At 40.8% G+C, this 24,516-nt stretch overlaps 1 protein-coding gene across 3 annotated transcripts in view; it reads right to left on the bottom strand.

Moving 5' to 3' along the window:
* PPP2R3B (protein phosphatase 2 regulatory subunit B''beta) overlaps positions 1-24,516 on the bottom strand; it is a 56,817-nt gene that overhangs the window by 10,944 nt on the left and 21,357 nt on the right. For 2 of the 3 annotated variants that reach the window (XM_073664430.1, XM_073664429.1), the window contains exon 3: positions 2,018-2,203. In XM_073664430.1, the coding sequence (XP_073520531.1) occupies positions 2,018-2,203 (186 nt within the window). Of the gene's footprint in view, positions 1-2,017; positions 2,204-21,176; positions 21,577-24,516 lie in introns of those variants that run through there. The other variant, XM_073664431.1, reaches the window with a different exon arrangement.

The following is a 24,516-nucleotide window of genomic DNA, read 5'->3' as shown; positions in this document are numbered from 1 at the left end:
TATTCCTAAAAGAAGCTCCATTTCAGTGTGTGCTTTACAATGTGCCAGAGAAGGGGTCTGGCTTACTTACTGAAATGAGCCAGTCATCCAGCCCCCTTCATACAGACGATCTGCTGACAAAGGAAACACTGCCCTGCGTTAAGCACAGAGGGGAGCAGCAAGGACCGAGCCTGTTATTGGGAGGGTAGGACAGTTTTGGAAATAAAAGTATATTAGAAAGTTTTAGATATTTAAAGCAGGAACACAGCTAAACATATATATGCATTACCCTTTAAAACGCTACAATTCTTTACCATCAGCATAACTTCATAGCTGGCACTAGAACCCTACATGTGAACTTTGGAGAGTGGGAATATCTGGCCCATAGGCAGAAAAAAAGCATGTCACATTTTACCCATAGTTTGATTCCCTTTACCCTTGGTTTTTTAATTGGGCTTTAATAATATTTTGCCTGCACAGAAGAGGAGGCAGCAGCACTTGTATGCGGCAACAGAGGACTTACTAGGTGAAGAGTCAGCTCAGAGCATGTGGGGCCAGACAGTCCTACAGTGTAAACCTTGAGGCTGAAACAAACATTAGCAGATGGCCATATATAGCCTTGTGGAAATGACAAGCTGTAATACAAAGTAATGATAGAAGACAGGCCAGAGAGCTCCACAATTCTCCAATTAAATCACACGAGCAGCATTTGTCTTCTACGCTGTCCTGGGAGTATGTCCCAGTAGGGAATTATGGGCACACAGCAAAAATGCTAAACAATGTGCATGTAGATAGAAGATTCTCTCACTAGCGGCAGTGAAGAAAACACCTTGCTGCTTAACCAAGACAAGCCCAGAGTAAACCGTGCACTGATGTGAATGGTCGTTACAGGCCGGATACTATACATAACAGAAGAAATCCTCATGGCATTGAGCCATAAAATATTAACTTAAATCCATTTTATATAGAGGCCAGGATAAGGCCTAATTATTTCTGAACAGAATGCCCTATCACTAGGCAGCCCTTTGTATCTCACTAAAGCCTCTGGGAAATATTTTGATCTCCCTGCAAAATATTGAAGTTAACCCCTTCACGACCTATGACGTATGGTATACGTCATAGGTAGTGTATCCCCCTTTGATGCGGGCTTCGGCACTGAACCTGCATCTTTACCGGCACGACAGCTGATTTGATCAGCTGTCATGTGCCCCTAACAGCCGCGGGTGGAATCACGATCCACCCGCAGCCATTAACATTAAATGCCACTCTCAATCTCTGACAGCGGCATTTAACATGATCGCGCCAAAAGTGCGTCAAAACCACGCCCATCAGCGCCCGTTTCATGATCACGGGGCACCCATGGGTTGGCAAGACAACCCGGGGTCTGCAGAAGACCAACGTGCTAGTCCTTGCTGTTTTGGCATCTATCTAAAATAAATTAATCCGATGGTAAACAGCACAACGAGGAAAAAAAAACAAAGAAAAAAAAAACGGCAGAATTATTTTTGGTCGCTGCAAAATTGCATTAACAAGCGATCAAAATATCATATCTACCCTAAAATGGTATCAATAAAAGTGAACATGGTAAAAATACAAAAAACACAATTGTGCAGTCCCCCCCCCCCCCCCTGTTTTCAGTACGCTACGTGGCAAAAATCAATAGTGTCGATCAAAAGTACAAATCGTCTCGCAAAAAACAAGCCCTCACACGGCCATATTGATGGGAAAATAAAAAAAGTTATGGCTCTGGAAAGAAGGGGAGCAAAAAACGAAAGCGCAAAAATGGAAAATCACAAGGTTGTGAAGGAGTTAAGAGACACCGGAGTTCTTAAATACAACTGATGAACAATAAAAACTTAGGTTTTTTTTTCCCAGAAATTAACTTTCCCTTACCCATAGAATAGGTTAAAACTTGCTGATTGGTGGGGTCTGAATGCTGGAACCCCCACATATCCTAAAAACAGGGATTTAAGGAGACCTGTCTGAATTTGAACAATTTAAATAAATATTCAACATCTGAAGGAATAACTTAAAATACCTTAGCCACTTTCCTCATGTCTTCAAGACTTGCCCGCTCATTAGGAAGAGTAGAAAAAGTCTTCTCAATCTTTGAAATTATACTATCCACATTAATATTGGCTTTTGGGCAGCCTTTAGGAAAATAAAATTTTGGAATGTGCTGGCTTAGGGTAGGTGTCCTTGGTTCTTCCCTCTTTGGTTGTACCTAAAAGAAAAATCAATGCAAGAAACTTATTTGAAATGCTGACAATTTAGATCACTGTAATTTTGCAGTTACTATAAAAGAGCATATAATTATTAAAAGCGTTATCCAGAACTTTTATTATTCTTGTGTATAGGGCTAAGAACTAAGCAGGCAGGTACTTGCTAACTACCTGCCTGTTCTGTACAGGGCTATATCTGCCAGCTCAGCCGGCTATTCCAATGCTTTATTTCAAATCTCCTCAACGAAGGACGCCCACGTCCGAAACGCGCGTCGGGGTCAGCCGCACATCCCTTCTCCTATATCCCACTAGCAGGTATGATGTTCATGTTTCTCTTACATATATATTTTTTTGCTGCTACATTAATTATGCACCACATATAATTCCAGTACTAATTATACAGTATAATGAATGATACATTGACCTGGTTCCCATCATATGTTTTTGGTGTTTTCTGCTTTTTTGCTGTCTGTATTGATACTTTCTAGGTGATTAGTAAAACCATGTATTGACTTTTTTGATAGCAGCAATAGGCTTCATTCATATTTGCTGGTGGAGTATTAATATGTTTACCATAGTCATTTTCGATTTATATCGTTTGATGATACTATTTTAGGGATGGCGACTCTCCATGTGTTTGTCACACCACTATTTTGACCATTTTCTTTAATAAAGGTCTTTTATAAATATATTGAATCATGTTCTTTATTCTGGACTAGACATTCGGTAGTTCTCCTTCCTTTTTGTGTGCACACATTGCAGATTTGGTGCGTTTTTTGCCACGCATATTTGCTAGCAAAACGAGAAAAACTGTCATGCACACGTTGCTTATTTTTGACTTGCAGATTTGGTGCAGAAAATAATATGTGCGGTTTTTTGCCCTGTGTTCTTCACGCCAAGAGATGCAGAAATTTTGCTCAACATGTACACATGCCCTCGGTGTAGAGCGCATACCACTACCACTACTACTACTTTATGGATTTCATTCAAAATTATTAGTTTCCAAGGCATGCAAACAGATCTAAAATACTCCATTCACATGTATTGGAGTCTAACATTCGGCAGTCAGGAGTAAGGCACAAAATTCAAGACTAAAATCCTAGAAAAATTCTCTAGCATCTGGCCGCCTACGGGATTGAGTCTTTGAATGTATAATACAGTGATCTCATTAACTAACCAAGAAAATCAGATCAAGATATATATTTAGAAATTATGTATTTTTTTCTGATCGTGAATTTTATTGTTCCATTTATTGTGCAGGATTATGGAGGCAGCCATATTGCCTCTGTTACTGTTAACATTATACAGTGGTTTGCTTTATAGCTGCCAGACAAACATGCTAGCAATGGCCAGAAGATGTTCAATGACTTCTATGGTAGAGTGTAGAGGACATGCTTTGTAACCTGTGCAGAGGTCAGAAAGGGAGGCGTGACCTAGGGTCATCACATACTTCATGGGCTCACTAGATATAACATGAAGAAAAAAAAAAACCCTCTTAACTAATACATTTACCATTTTCTAATTACACAACCTTTAACCCCGGTCACACTATGAAGAATATATATAAGTCATGTAGCATATCAGGGACTTTGGAGCTCAGAACCAGAACCCACTCCACTACATAGCCAGCATCTGCCTCTAGCAGCTGTGATCGGTGCACCAGCTGATCGCTGCAGTTAATTTCTTAAAATGCTACTGTTAATCACAAATGGCAGCATTTAAGCACCTAAATTCAGGTCAGACATTGGTTCGGGGGCCCATCGCCTCACCGCAACACAATTGTGGGGAGTCTGTGGGTTGCTACTACAGAGGAAGTTCATTTTGACCGTCGTGACATTCTGCAACACCATGCCTATGGCTTGATATCATAGGAGACTGGTATTGCTGTATATAGTAGAAACGATCGTAAGTTCAAGTCCCCTAATGGGATTACCAACTACAGTTGAAAGTTATTTTTTCTACACAATGTACTGTAAATTTGAATCCTCTTTCTCCAGTTAAAAAAAAAAAAAAAAAAAAAAAAAAAAGAACAAAAAAACAAAACACTGTCACGTATTTGGTGGCATTGAGGAGTCCAAAAAAATTCTGTCAAAATATAAAATTAAGACCAAAAAAAAAAACCACACACACACACGTAAATATCGCAAAGAGGGAGGTAAAACAAACATACCAGGGCTGTGGGGGCAAAAAAAAAATAATTCTGAATTTATTTTTTTTTTCTAAGTCAACAAAATAGTTAAACTAAACAAAACCCACTATAAGAGTTTGGCATCATCTCCGAAATGGTAACGACCTTAGGAATCATGTTTCCTGATCACCAAAGACTATGGCGTAATTGAATTTTTTTTTTTTTTTTATTTCCCCTTCACAATTTCGTCGGAATGGTTTTTGCCATCTTCCATTATTCTATGTGGTAAAATGAACTTTATCATTCAAAACTGCAGCCCATCCCACAAAAAACAAGCCATTAAACGTCAATAAAATAAAAATGTTATGGATATACAAAAAAAAAAATGCAAAAATCGAAATTTTTGATATTCGGAACCACAGTATTTGGCCTCATTTTTGTTAAGGCCAAGTGGGTGTTATCACGAAGGGTGAACAATACTTCCCCTTGTATGCCCAATCCTAAGCATGTAGCAATACTCAGGAGAAAACACACCACATCATAGCTTACAGCAGTGTGCGATGTACAATGTCAGACAGCCTGATCTCCTGGTCTAACCACCTGCATGATTAGAAGGTACTGTGAGTTTGGTCCATATCACCAACACCTTTCAGATAGGGTCTCATCAGTTTGAGATGGGAGAAGGTGCAGATACAGCTAATCTCAGCTGTGTTAACAGCTCTCCTCCTCTAATAGTACTGTCACCTCTGCTGTTCTGCCCCACCATACACAGCCTGCGTTCTCCACAACTTGTATTCGCTATGCAGCAAGATCGGAGCAGCGTGTCACAAGTCTCAAAAGGAATAGCCTGCTTCCGTCTCCTCCTGGAATGATTATTCATTTTAGAAATTCAGAGAAAACAGAATTTTACATTTCTGAGAAATCACCATTGCTACTGATAAGATTCTATGTAGAGAGTATGAGGATCTAGAGGCAGGGCTCCTCCCTCCTCTAATCTACATAGAATCTCATGAGTAGCAACGATCATCTATGTCAGCAAAGTAAAAATCTGTCTTTACCGTTCACGCCCATATAAGCGGTTTGTGTGGTTGAGAGTACAGACAGTTTCAGTTTTAAAAAGCTTGTCCACTACTTTTTTCATTGAGGTCATCAATGTCTAATAGGCCGGGGTAATCACACCAAGGACAACATCTCTACGGAGTTTGTATGATCTTCCCTTGTTTGCGTTGGTTTCCTCCGGGAACTCCGGTTTCCTCCAACACTCCAAAGACATACTTGGTAGGGAATTTATATTGTGAGCCCCAGTGGGGACAGTGATGATGATGTCTGTTAAGCACTGTGGACTATGATGGTGCTTTACAAGTAAAGTAAATAAATATGCAAATAAGGCATTAAGTGATCTGGGCATGACAGAGCATTTAAGGAACCACTGGCTTTCGAGGTAGTTTCTGCAAACACTGATCACTCACTGCCTGTGTAAACCTGCGTACCAAGCATGGAAATCTGGCTTGATTGATATCTCATGTTCTGATTTCTGTGCCTGACACTCGACTTCACACAGGCAGTGAAGTTATCAATCAAGCTAAAGAGGATAGGGGAGAAAATATCCCCAGGAGACAGTGGCTTCAACCCTGCTGTACTGTTCGGGTCTATTGGGAAAAAAAAAAAAAAAAGTTTGTGAAGCTGTAGACTATAAGGATCTGAAAATCGTGGTTAGGCAAGCTAGTCTATGGATAGGTGTTATTTTGAGTGGTTTTTTTTGCATGAAATAAAGATTGTTACATATGTGCTGTTCAGGTCAATATGACCCAATAGTGTTTTATACAGATCTCCAGCCATATTTTCATTCACAAACGATTTATAGTATCATTGTGGATTATCTATTGCATCTACTATTATTTATCGATTTCTTCAGTTCCTGCCGGTAAGTGCGCTCATTACATTTGTAAGTTACTGCAGATGGATGGGCTTTGGAGTATAGGTCTGTTTCACCTTAGTATATAAGCTCTTATTGCATCTAAACCGGTTAGTGTTTGCTGCGATTTTATTATTATTGTTGCTTATTAATATAGTGCTATTTTATCTGCAACAATGATTTTACCCCGTGAAAGTCTTGAGTGTCCATCATTTTGAAAGTTGGATAAGATGTGAAGACGTAGATTAAGTGAAGCAGATTTGTAAAAGCTTGCCAACGCCTCAGATTCTGAAGAAGATATCCAACTACAGAAAGTGTCCAAAGATGAGGACGCCATAAGTGGCGGGGAAAGAGATTAAGATAATTCTGATTCTGAAGTTGAATCTGATGAGGCACAATACTCAGACAATTAGTCCGATGCAAGCAATTCAGTCTGAAAACAAAAAATGTCATTTGTAACTATCCCTGACAATACAGTATTTAAACTGCGCTGACATATCACAATGAGTTGTGTGTTGGCATGGCACTGTATACATACTCAATGCTGCCAGCCCTGGTAATATGTATGGGGTTAAGAACAGGCAACAGGGGTGCTTAAATAGTAGTGGAGGAATGACCTGTTAAACTTTTGATGAAACTTCAAGTCACATTGAGTAGCATGAGAAGCAGCAATAAAATGGTTCTGCTAAAGGAAGCACGTAAATGAGCTGTAACAAGAAAGATCTTTATAGTAGTGCCCAATTGGATGCCTGCCGTGGGACCACATACTTTGGCCATCATTTACATAAGCCCCACCAACTCTCTATAGCACAATCTACAGGACTGTCATTGAATCACTGCATGCTGCAAACAGAGTAGCTGGTAGGTATGCTATGAGGGGTGTTCAATAAGTAATCCACCCCAGCATGTTCTGTCATAGTTCTGCTAGAAGCAAGACAGCACACAAGGAAACTGAAGGGAAGGGGGAGCTCTGCCATTAGAGAAGAATTAAAAAAGGTGGGCACCCCTGACACTTGTCCTGCGCAACCCTACACTCCCTAGACTGGTTCTTTCATCCTGTGCCACGATCACGTTCCTGTCCCTGTCTTACCCTGAGAACGACCCTGACTAGTGCGTAGGGCAGCAGGAACGTTTGTCCTGCTCTAACACAAAGACACAAAGGAAAACAGACAGGGATGAAAGAAACCGTAATCACTCAACGCACTCCAAGACTACAGAAAGAGGAAGGATAAAAGGTGAGGCAAAACAAATAGGAGGAGGTAAGGAAGACGCTCAAACTTCCAAACAGATATTTCCAGAGATGACTCCTAGACCAGTGTTCCCTAACAGATCATGTTTTCAGGATTTCCTTAGTATTGCACATGTGATGGAATTATCGCCTGTGCAGGTGATGTAATTATCACCTGTGCAATACTAAGGAAATCCTGAAAACATGACCTGTTGGTGGGCCTTGAGGACTGTTGTTTGGGAACCCTGTCCTATCCTACACGATCTCTCTTCACACAGCTCCAAACCAGGTTATAGCAAGCCATCATTGGCAACTACTCAAGCTAAGAGGTGAGCATTTATACCAGAGGGGAGTGGCAAACTCAGAACAGCTGAGAACGCAGGATGGAGAGCTCTAGGAGACAAAAAGAGCTGTTTAACCATTGCAACAACAGAGCAAGGGAAATCTGCACAGATAACTGGAAGGCAAAGCAGATCCATCCAGTGCAGGTGCATATGTAGCCAGATGCCGCAATCTTGTGACCCCTCTGTCAAGGTTTTCCAGTGACAGTGAGTAGCGATGAGTGAGTATGTTCTGTTTACCCTTTTGCCAAGTATGCTCGGACGAGCACAGAGTATTTACAGCGTGCTCTGTGTTCTGTTTGAATCACTCCCGTGAGCATGATTTGCGACGGTTTGACAGCTTTAATACATATGAGGAATGTGTAAGAAGCAGACATTCCTTACATGTATTTACCCCTTTACAACCCAAGGTGGTTTGCACATTAATGACCAGGCCAATTTTTACAATTCTGACCACTGTCACTTTATGAGGTAATTACTCTGGAATGCTTCAACGGATCCCCCTGATTCTGAGATTGTTTTTTCGTGACATATTGTACTTCACGATGGTGGTAAAATTTCTTCGATATCACTTACGTTTATTTGTGAAAAAAAAAAAAAAAAAAAAAAGGAAATTTGGTGAAAATTTTGCAATTTTCAAAATTTGAATTTTTATGCCCTTAAATCAGAGAGATGTGCCACACAAAATAGTTAATAAATAACATTTCCCACATGTCTACTTTACATCAGCACAATTTTGGAATTTTTTTTTTTTTTTTATTGGGGAGCTATAAGGGTTAAAAGTTGACCAGCGATTTCTCATTTTTCCAACAAAATTTACAAAACCATTTTTTTTTTTTTTTTTAGGGACCACATCATATTTAAAGTCACTGAGGGGGTCTTTTTGACAGAACATACCCAAAAGGGACACCATTCTAAAAACTGCACCCCTCAAGGTGCTCAAAACCACATTCAAGAACTTTATTAACCCTTCAGGTGCTTCACAGGAATTTTTGGAATGTGGAAGAAAAAAAAAATGAACATTTAACTTTTCACAAAAATGTTACTTTAGACCCAATTTTTTTTTTATTTTCGCAGGGGTAACAGGAAAAAATGGACCCCAAAATTTGTTGTGCAGTTTCTCCCGAGTAAGCAGATACCCCATATGTGGGGAAAACCACTGTTTGGGCGCACGGCAGGGTTCGGAAGGGAAGGAGCGCCATTTGATTTTTTGAATGTAAAATTAGCTTGAATAATTAGCGGACGCCATGTTGCATTTGGGGAGCCCCTGATGTGCCTAAACAGTGGAAACCCCCCCACAAGTGACACCATTTTGGAAACTAGACCCCTCAGGGAACTTATCTAGATGTGTGGTGAGCACCTTGAACCCCCAAGTCCTTTACAGAAGTTTATAACATGGAGCCGTGAAGATAAAAAAATAAAACTTTTTCCACAAAAATGTTTTAGCCCCAATTTTTTTTATTTTCACAAGGGTAAGAGGAGAAAATGGACCCAAAAACTTTTGTGCAATTTCTCCTGAGTACGCCAATACCCCATATGTGGGGAAAATACAGTGTTTGGGCGCACGGCAGAGTTCAGAAGGGAAGGAGCACTGTGTGACTTTTTGAACGCAAAATCGGCTGGAATCGAGAGAGGACGCCATGTCACGTTTGGTGAGCCCCTGATGTGCCTAAATAGTTGAAACCCCCCACAAGTGACCCCATTTTGGAAGCTACACCCCTCAAGGATTTTATCAAGGGGTATAGTGAACATTTTGAACCCAGGGGTAAGACGCAGAATTTGATGACATTAGGTCATCATATTGAATAATTGTCATTAGTCTTGAGCACAAGTGCTCACTACTTGAGTTTGCATCGGGTACTCTGGTATGCATCATGTATCGCGGGTGCTCAAGTGGAATGCTCGAGTCCCCGCCCGCATGTTTCATGGTTATTAGACACCCCAAAAAAAAACATGCAGGGATTGCTTGTGCATGGCAGGCAATCCCCACGAGGTTTTTTTTGGCCGCGAAGCATATGGGGCGGAGACTCGAGCACCCGCGATACTCAATGCATAACCGAGCACCCGATGCAAACTCAAGTAGCGAGCACTTGCGTTCAACACTAGTTGCCATATCGTCTTTTTTTTTTTTTTTTCAAAAGTGAAAAAAAATAACAACCCTAACCCCAACCCCAGCCCTAGCGTTTATTTTTTACGCCGTTCCTAGTGCTGTATAAGGGATTAGACAACCTTATTCTTCGGGTCAGTGCGACTACAGAGATACCAGAGTGATATCGGGTTTTTATGATTGACAGCTGTCACACACTAAAAGACACATTTTGTAAAATCTAGTTTTTGCATCGCCATATTTTGAGAGCTATAATTTTTCCATATTTTGGCAGACAGTCATGTGACTGCTTGTTTTTTGTGGGATGAGTTGACGTTTTTATTGGTGCCATTTTCAGGCACGTGACATTTTTTGATCGCTTTCTATTCCAGCTTTTGGGAGGCAGAATAAACAAAAATCAACAATTCAGGAATTTTTTTTTTTAATTTTTTTTATTCTACTCCGCGTGTGGTAAAATTGATAAGGTAGCTTTATTCTTCGGGTCAGTACGTTTACAGCGGTACCACATTTATATCGTTTTTTTCTATGTTTTGCCGCTTTTACACAATAAAAAGCTATTTTATAGAAAAAAAATTTTTGCATCGCTTTATTCTGAGAGCTATAACTTTTTGATTTTTCGGATGATTGAGCTGTATGGCGGCTTGTTTTTTGCGGGACAAGATGACGTTTTCAGCGGTCCCATTTTTATTTATATTAGTCTTTTTGATCGCGTGTTATTCCATTTTTTGTTTGACAGTATGATGATAAAGCATTGTTTTTTGCTTCGTTTTTTATTTTTATTTTTTTAAAGTGTTCACTGAAGGGGTTAACTAGTAGGACAGTTTTATAGGTCAGGTAGTTATGGACGTGGCGATACCAAATATGTGTACTTTTATTGTTTGTTTTTTCATAATATTTATTGATGGGTACTTTATATTTTTATTTTTGGTGGATAATTTTTTTTTTTTTTTTTTAAATATTTTTTTCACTTTCTGAAAGTTTTTTTTTTACTTTACTTTGGCCCACTCTGGGACTTTCACTTTTTTTTATTCTGATAGCCTGCATAGCATAGGGATGGAGCACCATCCCTGTGCCATGCAGGCAGTCAGCGATGCACACTGAGAAGATTTTTTGGTCATGCACTGCGCATGACCAAACAATCTTCCTGCTGTCTGGGGACCCGGATGTTGTCATGACGACATCGGGTCGTCATGGCAACACCCGGGAAGCCGTGGCAGACCGCGCTGGAGGCCGGAAGAGGTGGTGAGTATTGCGATCGCCTCCCCTTAGCCACCACAATGCTGCGATCGACTTAGATCGCAGCATTGCGGGGGTAAATGTGCCGGGAGCGGTGCGGGACCGCTCCCTGCACATTGTCACAGCTGACACCCGGCGGCGATCGCGCCCGCACAGCCTGTGGGCGAGCGCGATCGCAATGACGTACTAATACGGGTCAGGCTCTTAAGTCCCAGGGCACAGACGCGTATTAGTACGTCATGGGCTTTAAAGGGGTTAAAGCTGTCAAACCGTCACAAATCATGCACACAGGAGTGATTGAAACATATCACCAAGCACGCTGTAAATACTCGGTGCTCATCCGACCGGCGAAAGGGTTAACAAAACACGCGCTCATCAATATTAGTGAGCTGAGCTTTTCTGGGCATGTTAAGACATATCTGGAAAGAGGGATTTTGAGCTTTGTTCCATGATGAAACTCCGTAGAAAAGGAAGCCTAAAAAAATTCATGAACAGTGGCATATAAAAGTTTAGGCACCCCTGGTCAAACTTACTGTTATTGTGAACAGTTAAGCAAGCTGATGATGAAATGATTTCTAAAAAAGCCTAAAAGTTAAAGATAAGATGCAAAGGAAATGTGTTAGGCTAAACAAAAAAAAAAAAATATTTTATTTTACATTTAAAAAAAAAAAAGAAAAATGGGGTATATGGAAAAGTTTTGGCACCCTGCTCGGTTAGTACAGAGTGGCACCCCCTTTTGAAAGTATCCGCTTATAAGACGCTTTTTGTAGCCAGCCAAGTGTCTTTCAATTCTGTCTTTCAAACCTTGGTCAAAGTTATTTGAGCACACAAATCTCCAAGGGAGCCCAAACTTTTGCATCAGCCCATTTCCCGTTTTGTAATTATCAAAAATGACAAATGACAAAACACACACACACTAAATTGTGGACTTTAATCCAGCACCAAGTGGTGCAACATTTCGACCTCACAACACGGTCTTTGTCAAGCACTGTTGTGAGGTCAAAACGTTGCACCACTTGGCGCTGGATTAAAGTCCACAATTTTTCCTTGAACTGGAGTGCTGCCCGATTTTTTCCATTTATATACTTTGCGTTGGACAACCAGATTACTCAGAAACTATTGCCGCTACCTGTTTTTTTCTTATTTACGTGCATCTAAATAAAAAAGACAGATAGCAGCACAACCTTAAGCAGATTTTGGATGCAATACTTCCTGAGTAGTGCGGTTGTCCCACGCAAAATACTCTGGTTAAAATAAATACGATAAAGTATGTGGGATGAGACAAAAACTAGATTTTACATTTGCTGACTATATAGTTAATGTTAATTAAAACTGTATGCTCTTCTTGTACCAAAGCCACTTGGCAGAGGCACACAGCTAAACTCCTTCCGTGGGTGACAAAAATGTAAAAATAGAAGTTAGGAAACATGCAGTAAAAACACTGATCTTTATATACTCAAACCAAGAGCTTGCATGAATTTGTGAAGTGCCTCCAATAAAAAACACCAATCAAGTGATACAGGATGTCATCTTATCTCTTTTTACATGATTGTTAATAACAGTTGAATATATGTAATAAAAAAAAAATTGAAATGAGAATGGAATTGTACAAATGAATACAATTCTTGTATATTGATACAAAATGAAAGCAGATGCCATGTGTCACGCCTACAGAGAATAGAAGCATATGGTATGAGGAGTGAAAATGGTGCATCATTGGCTTAGCTATTCCCAAAGTCTTGTCCTTCAGTTTGATGTCGTTAAATTTAATTTTCATTTAAACTTTTATTTTTTTTGGCAGCACAGTATTCAGGGATGTCATCATAATCCTATTGCTGGGGATCCGTCTCTAAGCACCCTCGAAGATCAGCTGTGTGAAGTGGCAATGGTGCTTGTGCCAGCCATGTAGCCTCTTGAATGCTTACACTGCTTTATATACACTGCTCAAAAAAATAAAGGGAACACTCAAATAACACATCCTAGATCTAAATGAATGAAATACTCATTGAATACTTTGTTCTGTACAAAGTTGAATCTGCTGACAACAAAATCACACAAAAATAATCAATGGAAATCAAATTTATTAACCAATGGAGGCCTGGATTTGGAGTCACCCCCAAAATTAAAGTGGAAAAACACACTACAGGCCGATCCAACTTTGATGTAATGTCCTTGAAACAAGTCAAAATGAGGCTCAGTATTGTGTGTGGCCTCCACGTGCCTGTATGACCTCCCTACAATGCCTGGGCATGCTCCTGATCAGGTTGCTGATTGTCTCCTGAGAGATCTCCTCCCAGACCTGGACTAAAGCATCCACCAACTCCTGGACAGTCAGTGGTGCAATGGTGGATGGAGCGAGACATGATGTCCCAGATGTGCTCAATCGGATTCAGGTCTGGGGAACGGGCGGGCCAGTCCATAGCTTCAATGACTTCATCTTGCAGGAACTGCTGACACACTCCAGCCGCATGAGGTCTGGCATTGTCCTGCATTAGGAGGAACCCAGGGCCAACCGCACCAGCATATGGTCTCACAAGGGGTCTGAGGATCTCATCTCGGTACCTAATGGCAGTCAGGCTACCTCTGGCGAGCACATGGAGGGCTGTGCGGCCCTCCAAAGAAATGCCACCCCACACCATTACTGACCCACTGCCAAACTGGTCATGCTGAAGGATGTTGCAGGCAGCAGATCGCTCTCCACAGCGTCTCCAGACTGTCACGTCTGTCACATGTGCGCAGTGTGAACCTGCTTTCATTTGTGAAGAGCACAGGGCGCTAGTGGAGACTTTGCCAATCCTGGTGTTCTGTGGCAAATGCCAAGCGTCCTGCATGGTGTTGGGCTGTGAGCACAAGCCCCATCTGTGGACGTCAGGCCCTCATACCACCCTCATGGAGTCGGTTTCTAACCGTTTGTGCAGACACATGCACATTTGTGGCCAGCTGGAGGTTATTTTGCAGGGCTCTGGCAGTGCTCCTCCTGTTCCTCCTTGCACAAAGGCGGAGGTAGCGGTCCTGCTGCTGGGTTGTTGCCCTCCTACGGCCCTTTCCATGTCTCCTGGTGTACTGGTCTGTCTCCTAGTAGCGCCTCCAGCCTCTGGACACTACGCTGACAGACATCGCAAACTTTCTTGTCACAGCTCGCATTGATGTGCCATCCTGGATGAGCTGCACTATAACCCACAGAAGTTGCTCAGTTAGAGTCAGTCTCGTGCTACCACGAGTGTGAAAGCACAACCAACATTCAAAAGTGACCAAAACATCAGCCAGAAAGCATTGGTACTGAGATGTGGTCTGTGGTCCCCACCTGCAGAACCACTCCTTTATTGAGTGTGTCTTGATAATTGCCAATAATTTCCATCTATTGCCTATTCCATTTGCACAACAGCATGTGAAACTGATTGTCAATCAGTGTTGCTTCCCAAGTGGACAGTTTGATTTCACAGAAGTTTGATTTACTTGGAGTTATATTCTGTTGTTTAAGGGTTCCCTTTATTTTTTTGAGCAGTGTATATAAAATAGAAAAAGTCAGGCAGCACTCCAGTTCAAGGAAAAATTGTGGACTTTAATCCAGCACCAAGTGGTGCAACGTTTCGACCTCACAACAGTGCTTGACAAAGACCGTGTTGTAAGGTCAAAACATTGCACCACTTGGTGCTGGATTAAAGTCCACAATTTTCCCTTGAACTGGAGTGCTGCCTGACTTTTTCCATTTATACACACACCATTTTTTTTTTGCCTAAAATACAAAAGGATGCGTGTCATCTTTAACTTCAGGCCATTTAGAGATTATTTCATCATCTTCAACTTGCTTACCTGTTCACAACAGCAATTTTGACCAAAGGTGCCCAAACTTTTACATGCCACTGTATTTGGTGATTATGCACCTTCCTAATCCCAAGTAAAGTTTGGGGCCAAGTAGTTTAAATGGGGGTAGGGAATTAATTGAAGACGACCCTCGTCCAGGAAGACCTGTGGAAGAATTTTCAGAGGAAGTGTGCCACAGAGTGGAGGGCATGATTTTGGAAGATCATCAGGGTCAAAGTCAGGGTATGTGACCAGGATGCTGAATTGATGCAGATTTTTCCTGAGCGTTTCTGCCTCTCCCTGGCAGAAAAAAAAAATGCATGCAGATTTTACATGCGTTTTTTTTTCTGCCAGGGAGAAGCATTTTTTCAAGCTTTTTTTTGCATGCATTTTTTCAAGCGATTTTGAGCATCACTTGAAAAAGTGCTTGACAAGTTGGGCACACAATATATAAATCTATGCAACTGGCAACTTATGTTGCTTTAAATGCAGCATCAATAGTAAAAAAAAAAAAAAAAACAAAACCCACCACATTATACTTACCTCTCCGGCACCCCCCGTCCTCTGTGTTCTGAAAGGACCTGCGGTGATTTCTTTTAGCGGTCGCGTGACCTTTCAGCTGACTGAAGTCAGCGGTCACGTGACCATCACATGACTAATTAAAGATAGAGCACGCTGCACAACTGGACCAGGGTGCACGAGAGGAATGAAAGACCATGAAGTTAGCAGTAAAATCTCGGCACACCATTAGCTGAATATTAGTTAGTTTTTATTATAGCAGTCCACATCAAACGTTTCAGCCCTTTTACGGACCTTAGTCAGTGTACCAAATGCTAACGAGTTGGGGAGAGGAGGGAGGAATGAGGAGCGCAGTGTCCTTGGAGGGATGTCCTTGTGCACAGAAGTGTCCTCTCCAGACAGACAAACGCGGTATCCGCTGGTAAATGGTCACATGACTAAATGAAATCACCGCAGGACCTTTCAGAACACCGAGGGACGCCGAGGAAGCCACCGGAGAGGAGACAGAGGGCCGCCAGATAGGCAAGTATAATTTTTATCTTTTACGGTTTAGTTTTTTTTTTTTTTTTTTTTTTTACTAATGGTACCCGGGTCTGGAGGAGTCTTCTCTTCTCCAGACACGAGTACCATCCGCCCACTGAACCGCATTACATTCGCATGCATACATGCGGATGTTATACGGTTCAATGCAAGTCAATGGCGGCGATTTCGCCGCAATTACGCACAAGAAATGGTTGTGCTGCGGATTTTTCCGCAATGATAATCCGCAGCGGAAATTTCCGCATGTGTATGGCACATGCGGATCATCATTGGGAAACATGGCAGACAACTTAACAAGCGTTTAATGCGTTTTTGCAGCGGAAGCGCATTAAATCCCCATCGTTGGCACACAGCCTCACAGTTCTAGCTCATGAATTAAGCATTTTAGTTGGAAAGGTTTGCAGTATCATCCATGATGTTTTGATGATGTCAAAAGATCAGTTCCGGCTGGGTGCCACAAATGTTGACGCATGAGCAAAAAGCAATGTCACCAGTAATTTAGTCAAGAGAATTCAGACATGCTTAGAGAAAATTTAGGAGACTATTCTCAAATTATTACGGGTGATGAAACATGGGTCCACTACCATGATTTGGAGACCAAACAAGAGTCCACTTTTAGAGAAGACAAATCAATTCTCAGATGCATGGCAAATCAGTCATTTTGCCCAGAATTCAGAGCACCTTGAGATAGGTAGTGGGGCCCAGGAAAGGAATTATTTTTGGTGGATTGGGAATCACTGGCATGGTTGAAGATATTGATCCAGACCTAATTATTTTAAATATGGGAATTATATATAAAAAAATAAATAAAAGTAAAGTCAAAACATGTTTTTCTACCCTTTACATAGCCTCACCAGTCACTCCTTAGGGCTTCTGGGCATTGTGTGCTGCATTTTCCTCAATCTTTTTTTCAATGCACCTTCCCACCAACTGACTTCTCTACCCAGCGTTTTTACCCAGTCCACCCCCTTACTACTTCCGTTCCTTCTACCTTTTCCCTGCACCTGAGTACTTATACATGCTACATAGCTCTTGTTGGCCTGCTTATCCGCACTATATAGCCCAGGTGGCCTGTGAGTCTACAGTGACTATGTACTATAGCAGAGGTAGTCTGAGTAAGCATGGACCACACATAGTCAGCTTGTAATTCTTTATGCTCAAATGATCTACTTGACCTAGCCCACCATCGAGAGGTACAAATGTACATTTAGTATATATCTATCTAGTAGTAAACTGGAGGATTAAAGAGGACCTTTCACCAGATACAGCATGATAAACTACTCACATCATGGAAATGTGGCTGCAGAGCTGAATAAAAAAAAAAGTTTTTTTTCCTTCTAAATTTTTCATCCTCGTTGCAGACACATTAGCTTGTAAAGGTTAGATTCTAATTTATGCTAAGACCAAGTGAGCAGAGATTCTTCTCTGGGGGCATCTACTTTTCCCCCTGCATGGTGTTTACCAATCATAAGGAGGAGGTGTAATACAAGAGACCAAATAAAATAAATAAGTTTATATATAACCCAAGAACTGTGGGTTATTGCAAACACCTCTTATAGCTTTCATCTCTGGGTGTTGTCAACACTTCTGTAACTACACAGCTCTGCACATTAGATGCCAGCAGTGGGATCACAGAGGAGATCAGGGCTGTCATTACAGGTCTCACAGGAGAAAGCCTTTTCTGATATTCTCTGGGAATGTGTTTTTTGGGTATTGAAATATTGTACCAAGTGCCATCTGTACATGAACAGGGAACATTTTGCAAAAGGGTTCACACATTGCGTTTTTTTTGTTCTTCAGCAAAACATGATCTCTTGCCAGGAAAGTTTGTTCAGGAGTTTGCTTGTTTTTTTGTGCATTTTTTCTACTGTTCTTTTGTCCCTTTATGCATGTACATAAAGTTCAGTGAAAAAAAAAATTCTCATTCCATTTCATCACATTTCTGCACCAAAAACGCTGAAAAAAACCACAAAACTGACACCTGCATTTTTTTCACCACCAATTATTTCCAATGGGTGAAAAATGCTGAAAAAAAAAAAGAAAAAAAAAGCTAAAAGAAAAGCACAAAATACTGACCAAACAAAAACCAAGGCGTGTGCATGAGATCTCAGACTTTGCTGGTACTGTAAAATGCAGCTGAAAATTTAAATAAATAAAAAAAAAAAAAACACAATGTGTGAACATAGCCTTATTCTCTTGTCCTTTGCACTTCAGTATGACATAACCGTAGTGAAGCCATTTGGACACACAAATAACAATACAGTTGTAACTTTTGGCCAGGATTTTAAGTGCATTCCCATTCTGAAGTTCAGTATAAGAGTCAAATCCAAAACTAACAGAGTGGCAGAATAATGGGTTTTGTTATAAAACTAGACCAGCAAGAACTTCATATCCAACACAACATAATTTGTATATTTGGTACCAAAGATCCTATTCTGTCCTTTGCACCAAAAGATGTCTTTTAAAACCTGCAACATTGTATACTGAAGGCCTGGACTTGTGTTTCCTCTATGGCCCCGCCACCTGAGTTGTTGTTTTTTTAACCTTATCTGACATGCATGTCACATACACAAGGGCCTTCGTTGTTTCTGATAATCACATGACTTGATCATGTGATAGCTGTACCATCGATAGCAGGGGGCTGCTGCTGGACCCATTTACACCCCACACAGCCCCAGCAGAGACAAGCGTCAGTGGATCAAGGCAGATTTCCTGTAACTGGGGCAGCTATGTCCCCCGCACACGTTGTAGCATGAGAACAGAGCGTACAGAAAAGGCTCGAATCCTACACAGTGTGAAACACATTGTACCACAACATTCTGATAAAGCTACACATGCTGCACTTTACACAACTGACATGTGATGGGGGAGGAAGGGGACTTTAGTGAAACATAAAATTAAAAGTTTTTTTCTATCCGTTTAGAGTGCGAAAAATAAAAAAGTTCAAATAAATAATATCAATATACATAATATATCTTATCCTCCTGCCAATCACAATCATACTGGCACCAATGACGAAAATCAGAATGTTACCATAAAATAGTATTTTTCTTTTTAATTTGTAAGTATTTAATAGAACACACAAAAAAGAACCCGAAACGCATACACATGCAAATCTGGGACATTTTTTTATGGCTAATATTTGAATGCTCTTTGGGAGTCTTTCACTCAGCAGAGGTGGTACAGGGGTATAAAGCGGGCAGAGCAGGAACTCTGTACCGTAATACCTTACTTCTATGGAACATGCATAAGGAACCCAACATAGTAAAATAAACCTTTGTATGAAATTGGGGGCACAATATAGGACTTTAGCAATCTTTGCACACAAACAGTAAAGCTGGGTTTCCATCAGTTGTGTTTACTCCCCCACCATCTAGCATGAGCCAGTCACAAGCGATGCAATTTTGTGCTCTGGTCTGCCATCCATAGCCAGGTCAGCAAATGCTGGTTTTAGAGCAGAAATATTACATGCAGCAACTAATGCAACTGATAACTGGGAATGATCCCATTCAAAACAATAGGAAATGCTGCACAGAAACTCCAGAGGGTGGGGGACGAGACGACCAAAAAAGCCAAAATGTTCAGATACACAGAAACCAGGCCTAATAATAAAAAAAAAACATACACATTTCAGTTTTTTTTTGTCATCATGTAAAATCCCAAACCCCCTCCCACTAGAATAGTGTTTCATTTTGTGTTTATCGTCCATTTATACTGATATTTAACATGTCTTCATAAAGTGGAACTACTTATAGTCAGCACTTCTACATAACCATCTTCAGCAACTAGTGCTGCTCTAGTACTACTAGTCACCGGTGTAAAAAACCCATACAGGCCATCAAGGGGGCATTTTGAGGTATCCATTAGATCCAGTGGCCCAGATAAAGCAGCAATGCCACTTTCTCTACCATACACACACACACCACGTATTGAACTTTGATGTCTCTCTATTAGGCGATCTAGGTATACAGACTTAAGCGGTGCGTTGACCAATTCCAGAGCATAAAGGCCTCACAAACTGGAACAAGGCCCCTCTAATGACTTTCGTAGAAGTATGCACGGTCATCATGTACAATCACCCATGTTTAGTTAGCCCTGTGTTCGGGAAAGTGACATTGCTGGAGCAGCTGGGACAATACTTAGCAGTTTGCTATGAGAGGTCACTGCCCATTTACTGAATAGGCTGCTATTACAATTGCTCATATATTGCCAATACCCAAAAAGAACAGTTTTTTGGTTGCACATTGGAAGTGCAGGTATTGTTCATGTTAGGGAATTGTTATTTCTGCAATTGTCTAACAGAATATTGTCCGTAGAGTTCTGTAGCTTCTTAAAGACAGTGTATATGAACAGTCATGCCATGACAGTATTCTGGAAAAGTATTAATAAACTTAGACCTATAATGCAATAGAAATGCATTCAGTAGTTAATACCTTTCCTGTTCAATATTGTTAGAAAGAAAATCATGTTCATGGCATTAACAATTGTAGTAGAGTATCACTATTAATATATTAGTCTGCATTAGTTGTGGCATTGCCCAGGCGGTAAATAATTATGCCCATTTCATGTAGTATCACAAGATCCCAAATTGACAGCTGTTCTCTGAGCAGTGAAGTTATCATTTCTGTCTTTTCCTTTCAATGGAAGGATTCCCGCGTCTAATTAAGGAATAGGAAACTTATCCAAAGTCCACCAGATACAATCTCACATATTAATAAAATATCCTGGCTGCAAGGTTCATTATTAATACAACAGGTTGTTAGATCCTCAGCCAACATGCCAAAAATGCCAGGAAAGAGAAAATTGCTGAAAATTATCCCGCACACAATAAAAGACTTCCTTGTAAACTCTGTTAAATGCCTGAAACCATAATAAATACAAGCAGCCGCGGTTATATGTGCTATCATAAGCAAGTCTTACTATGTGATCACACCATAAACATTCTGCTCATGCTACAAATTCTTCTGCTACTTTTAGATAAGGAAAAAAAAAAATCTTCTACACATAGCCAAGACAAAGAAATTGTGAAATGCATTTGCATTAAAGGCTTCACAAGTGTGAAAGCAATCCTTTACCTTCAAACAAAGTGTTAAATAAAAGGAAATCTCCAAAAGCTAAGCTCCCACAAGGCAGTCATTTCCAGGGCTAGCTACCAACCTGAATCTGCTGAAATGCCTTCAGTCGCTTCTTAAATCTGGATGGCAAAACAAAGTCGCATCCACGAGCCAACAATGCCAGTTCCTTCCTAAGATCTGGGTCTTGCCTCAGAGAAATCTCCTTTATCCTCATGTTTCCAGATTTCATATAAAAATAGGTTACTGAGAAAAGCTTCTAGAATGAGAGAATTTCAATCCCTTTTTTCCCCAAAATAGGAAGCAAACTTGTAGAACAGAAGAGCAATGCAGGAGCAGTCCAGGATGCACTCTCTAGGTCCAAACATTGACAGAGACTAGCAGCTAGCCAGGGAAAGGCACAGCGAGCACAGTCACCATGGGGAGGGGGCTGCCCTTTACAAAAGGCATTCCAGGCACTTTGTGATCTCCTCTACTCCATCCAAAGAACCTGTTGGAGAGCAGAGTCCCAATCGGGGGCAGGGAATAGGAAGCGTCATACAGAGAATCTAGGGGCAGCTTGTGCCTGTCGGATATGGGCAGCAGGGCTGTGCAGAAAGTGCCCTCCACCATACACAGGCTTTCACATTCCAACTCCCTTCAATGTGGCCTCTATCACATCAGCAAATGTGTAGCAACTGATAAACCAGAGAGGACAGTGCAGTCATTCAATCAGCAAAATCTGCCTCTGCAAAGCACAGTGCTTCTCATTGATTTCACCGTGACCTTGTTTAGGTAGAAAAACATTAACCAGCCTACAGTGTGAGATTATACACATCGTTTCACACAAGAAGCGCCATTTCCTCCTGGCACACTCAATACCCAAGTTTGAACCACTAGGGAAACCTCTTCCCATGGATCAGTCACTCCCATCACTCAGGACCCTGACACACAGACAGCACTTCTTACAGTCTGTTTTCTTATACTATATCACCGGTATGATAACTTTGCCAGGATGTGCACAAATCAGAAGTAGTTGTGATAGAGAAAGCATTAAAGAGCTGAACGAGATCAGAACAGGATGGCTTTCTTCCAGAAGAAGTACCACTCTGGTTCATGGACATATTGTGGTATTACAGTTCAATCTCAATAGGGTGTGAGCAGAAAGAACTCATTGACAAGACTGGTGTAATTCCTGGAAGAAAGTAGCAATATTTTCTTAAAGGGTATTCAAATATTTTAAGAAAGCACAGTGGCTCTTGTGGTCACCACTCTTGGCAGCCCTAGGGTCAAATCCCACCATGGATAACATCAGCAAGGGGTTTGTATGTTCTCCCCATGTTTGCGTGGGTTTCCTCTGGGTTCTCCGGATTCCTCCCACACTCTAAAGACATACTGATAGGGAATCTAGATTGTGAGCCCCGATGGAGACAGTGATGTCTGTAAAACACTATGGAATTAATGGCAATGTATAAGTGAGCAAAATAAAATCGTACAGCATGTTATAAAATAAAAGAAAGACTTGCAAATATTACCGCTGATGCCGGCGATTGGTAGTAGTGGTCATGTGGCACGTTATTGCTGAAGGTAATTAGTATTTCTTTATAACATTATCTACTCTTGGCCAAAGTCTACTAATATTCTGGATAACACCTTTAATCACAAAACTACCATATTAAAACAGATAACACTCAATTCTTTGTCTGCCCTGTTACAAGCATCACTGAATAAGAGGAGGAGGACACAACTTTATTGCCAATTGGATTCTCCACACCAAAGTTCTGGAGAACACTGGTTTACAGCATATATAGAAGAAATTACTTTTTCACACTGTCACGAGAAAGGTAACGATATTTAAGACTGAATAGGGACCATTTCCTTGTGTAATATATGATGGCGGTTTCAAATATGAAACATCCTGAGTTTATAGGAATGTAAAGAACATTTACCAAGACAATGTGAACCTTCTCTATAAAGTAGGTCTGGGAAATCAATCACTACAAAACAGCTTTTTATAGTGAAAGACCAAACAAAACCACGAAAGTGCCCATCAGTCACTCCACATACCTGGTCAGTACTAGCTCCAACAATAAAGGTCCTCATGGCCATAATTTCCTCATGTCCCGTAAGCAACATACATTCATAGTACAGTCAGAGTAAAGGTAAGAAATTACCCTATTTGCATATTTTTCTAGCAATATCCTCACCCTACCTTTCTCCGCAGGCTGTTTAACCATTAAACACTGATGACGCTGTGCACTACACTTCATTTTTTTTACTGTAGGCAGAGATCTAGATAAGGCAAGTTTATGGAAACTCTTGGCCAAAATTGACAAGACTACTTTGTACGGCTAAGATCAAACCACTTCATTAGTGTTGAGAGAGTATGTTCTGTCCGAGTATACTCGGGCCGAGCTCCGAGTATTTATAGCTGCTCGGTGATATGGTTGAATCGCTCCCGTGTGCATGATTTGCAACTGTTAGACATTCCTCACATGTAATAAAACTGTCAAACAGTCGCAAATCATGCACACGGCGAAAGGGTTAATAGAACATACTCGCTCAACACTACACTTCATGAAAAGGGGAGAACACCTTTATGCCTTTCTTCACAAGTTAAAGAGAAGAGGACGGGGTGGGAAGCAGCTAAAATTTGTAAAACAACCCAAATTTACTGAAATTAGTGCACCACTAAAGAAAAGGGACAGCAAGTACTCTGGACTGAGGAGTCAAAATGAAATATTTGGCGGTAAAGAGGGCAGTTTGTTTGCCGAATGGCTGGAGAGCAGTGCAATAATGAGTGACTGCAGGCAACAGTGGAGTATGGTGAAGGTTCCTTGCAAGTTTGGGGCTGCATTTTAAAAATAAAAAATGGAGTTTGGGATTTGGTCAGGATAAATGCTGTTCTCAATAAGGAGAAATAGTCAGATTCTTATACATCATGTAATACCATCAGGGAGGCGTGCGACTCCAAATGTAACCAGGCTTAGGACACGTGCCACAAACATACAGCAAATGCCATATAAGAACTTCAGGCTAGAGAAGAATACAGAGTCCTGGAAATGATATGGCACCCACAGAGCCCTGATCCAAGCATCGACAAAAGGATTTGCGCATGCTTGTCTTTTGTAATATATGTGGGGAGTTCTCCAAGAGGTTTGGAACAACTTCCCTGCTGAATTTTTTCAATAACTGTATGCAAATGTTCCTAGAAGAATTCATGCTGAAGGCAAATGGTGGTCACCTAAAATATTGATTTTAGATTTTACTTTGCATTCAAAAATAGAAGAAATGTTAGGGATTTATTTTTAGCAGTTTACAAAATGCATTCTTAGCATTTCCCTCACAATTGTCTAAAACTTTTCCACAGTACTGTACCTCCATGATCAAGGTTTTGAAAAAAAAAAAAAAAAAAATGTACAATAAAAACTCAGTTCTAGGGGAGG

Source organism: Phyllobates terribilis, unplaced genomic scaffold, assembly GCF_046119375.1.
Source record: "Phyllobates terribilis strain yellow unplaced genomic scaffold, ASM4611937v1 Scaffold_2__4_contigs__length_985480577, whole genome shotgun sequence".
Taxonomy (NCBI): Eukaryota; Metazoa; Chordata; class Amphibia; order Anura; family Dendrobatidae; genus Phyllobates; species Phyllobates terribilis.
This window is presented reverse-complemented; position numbering and strand designations above follow the sequence as displayed.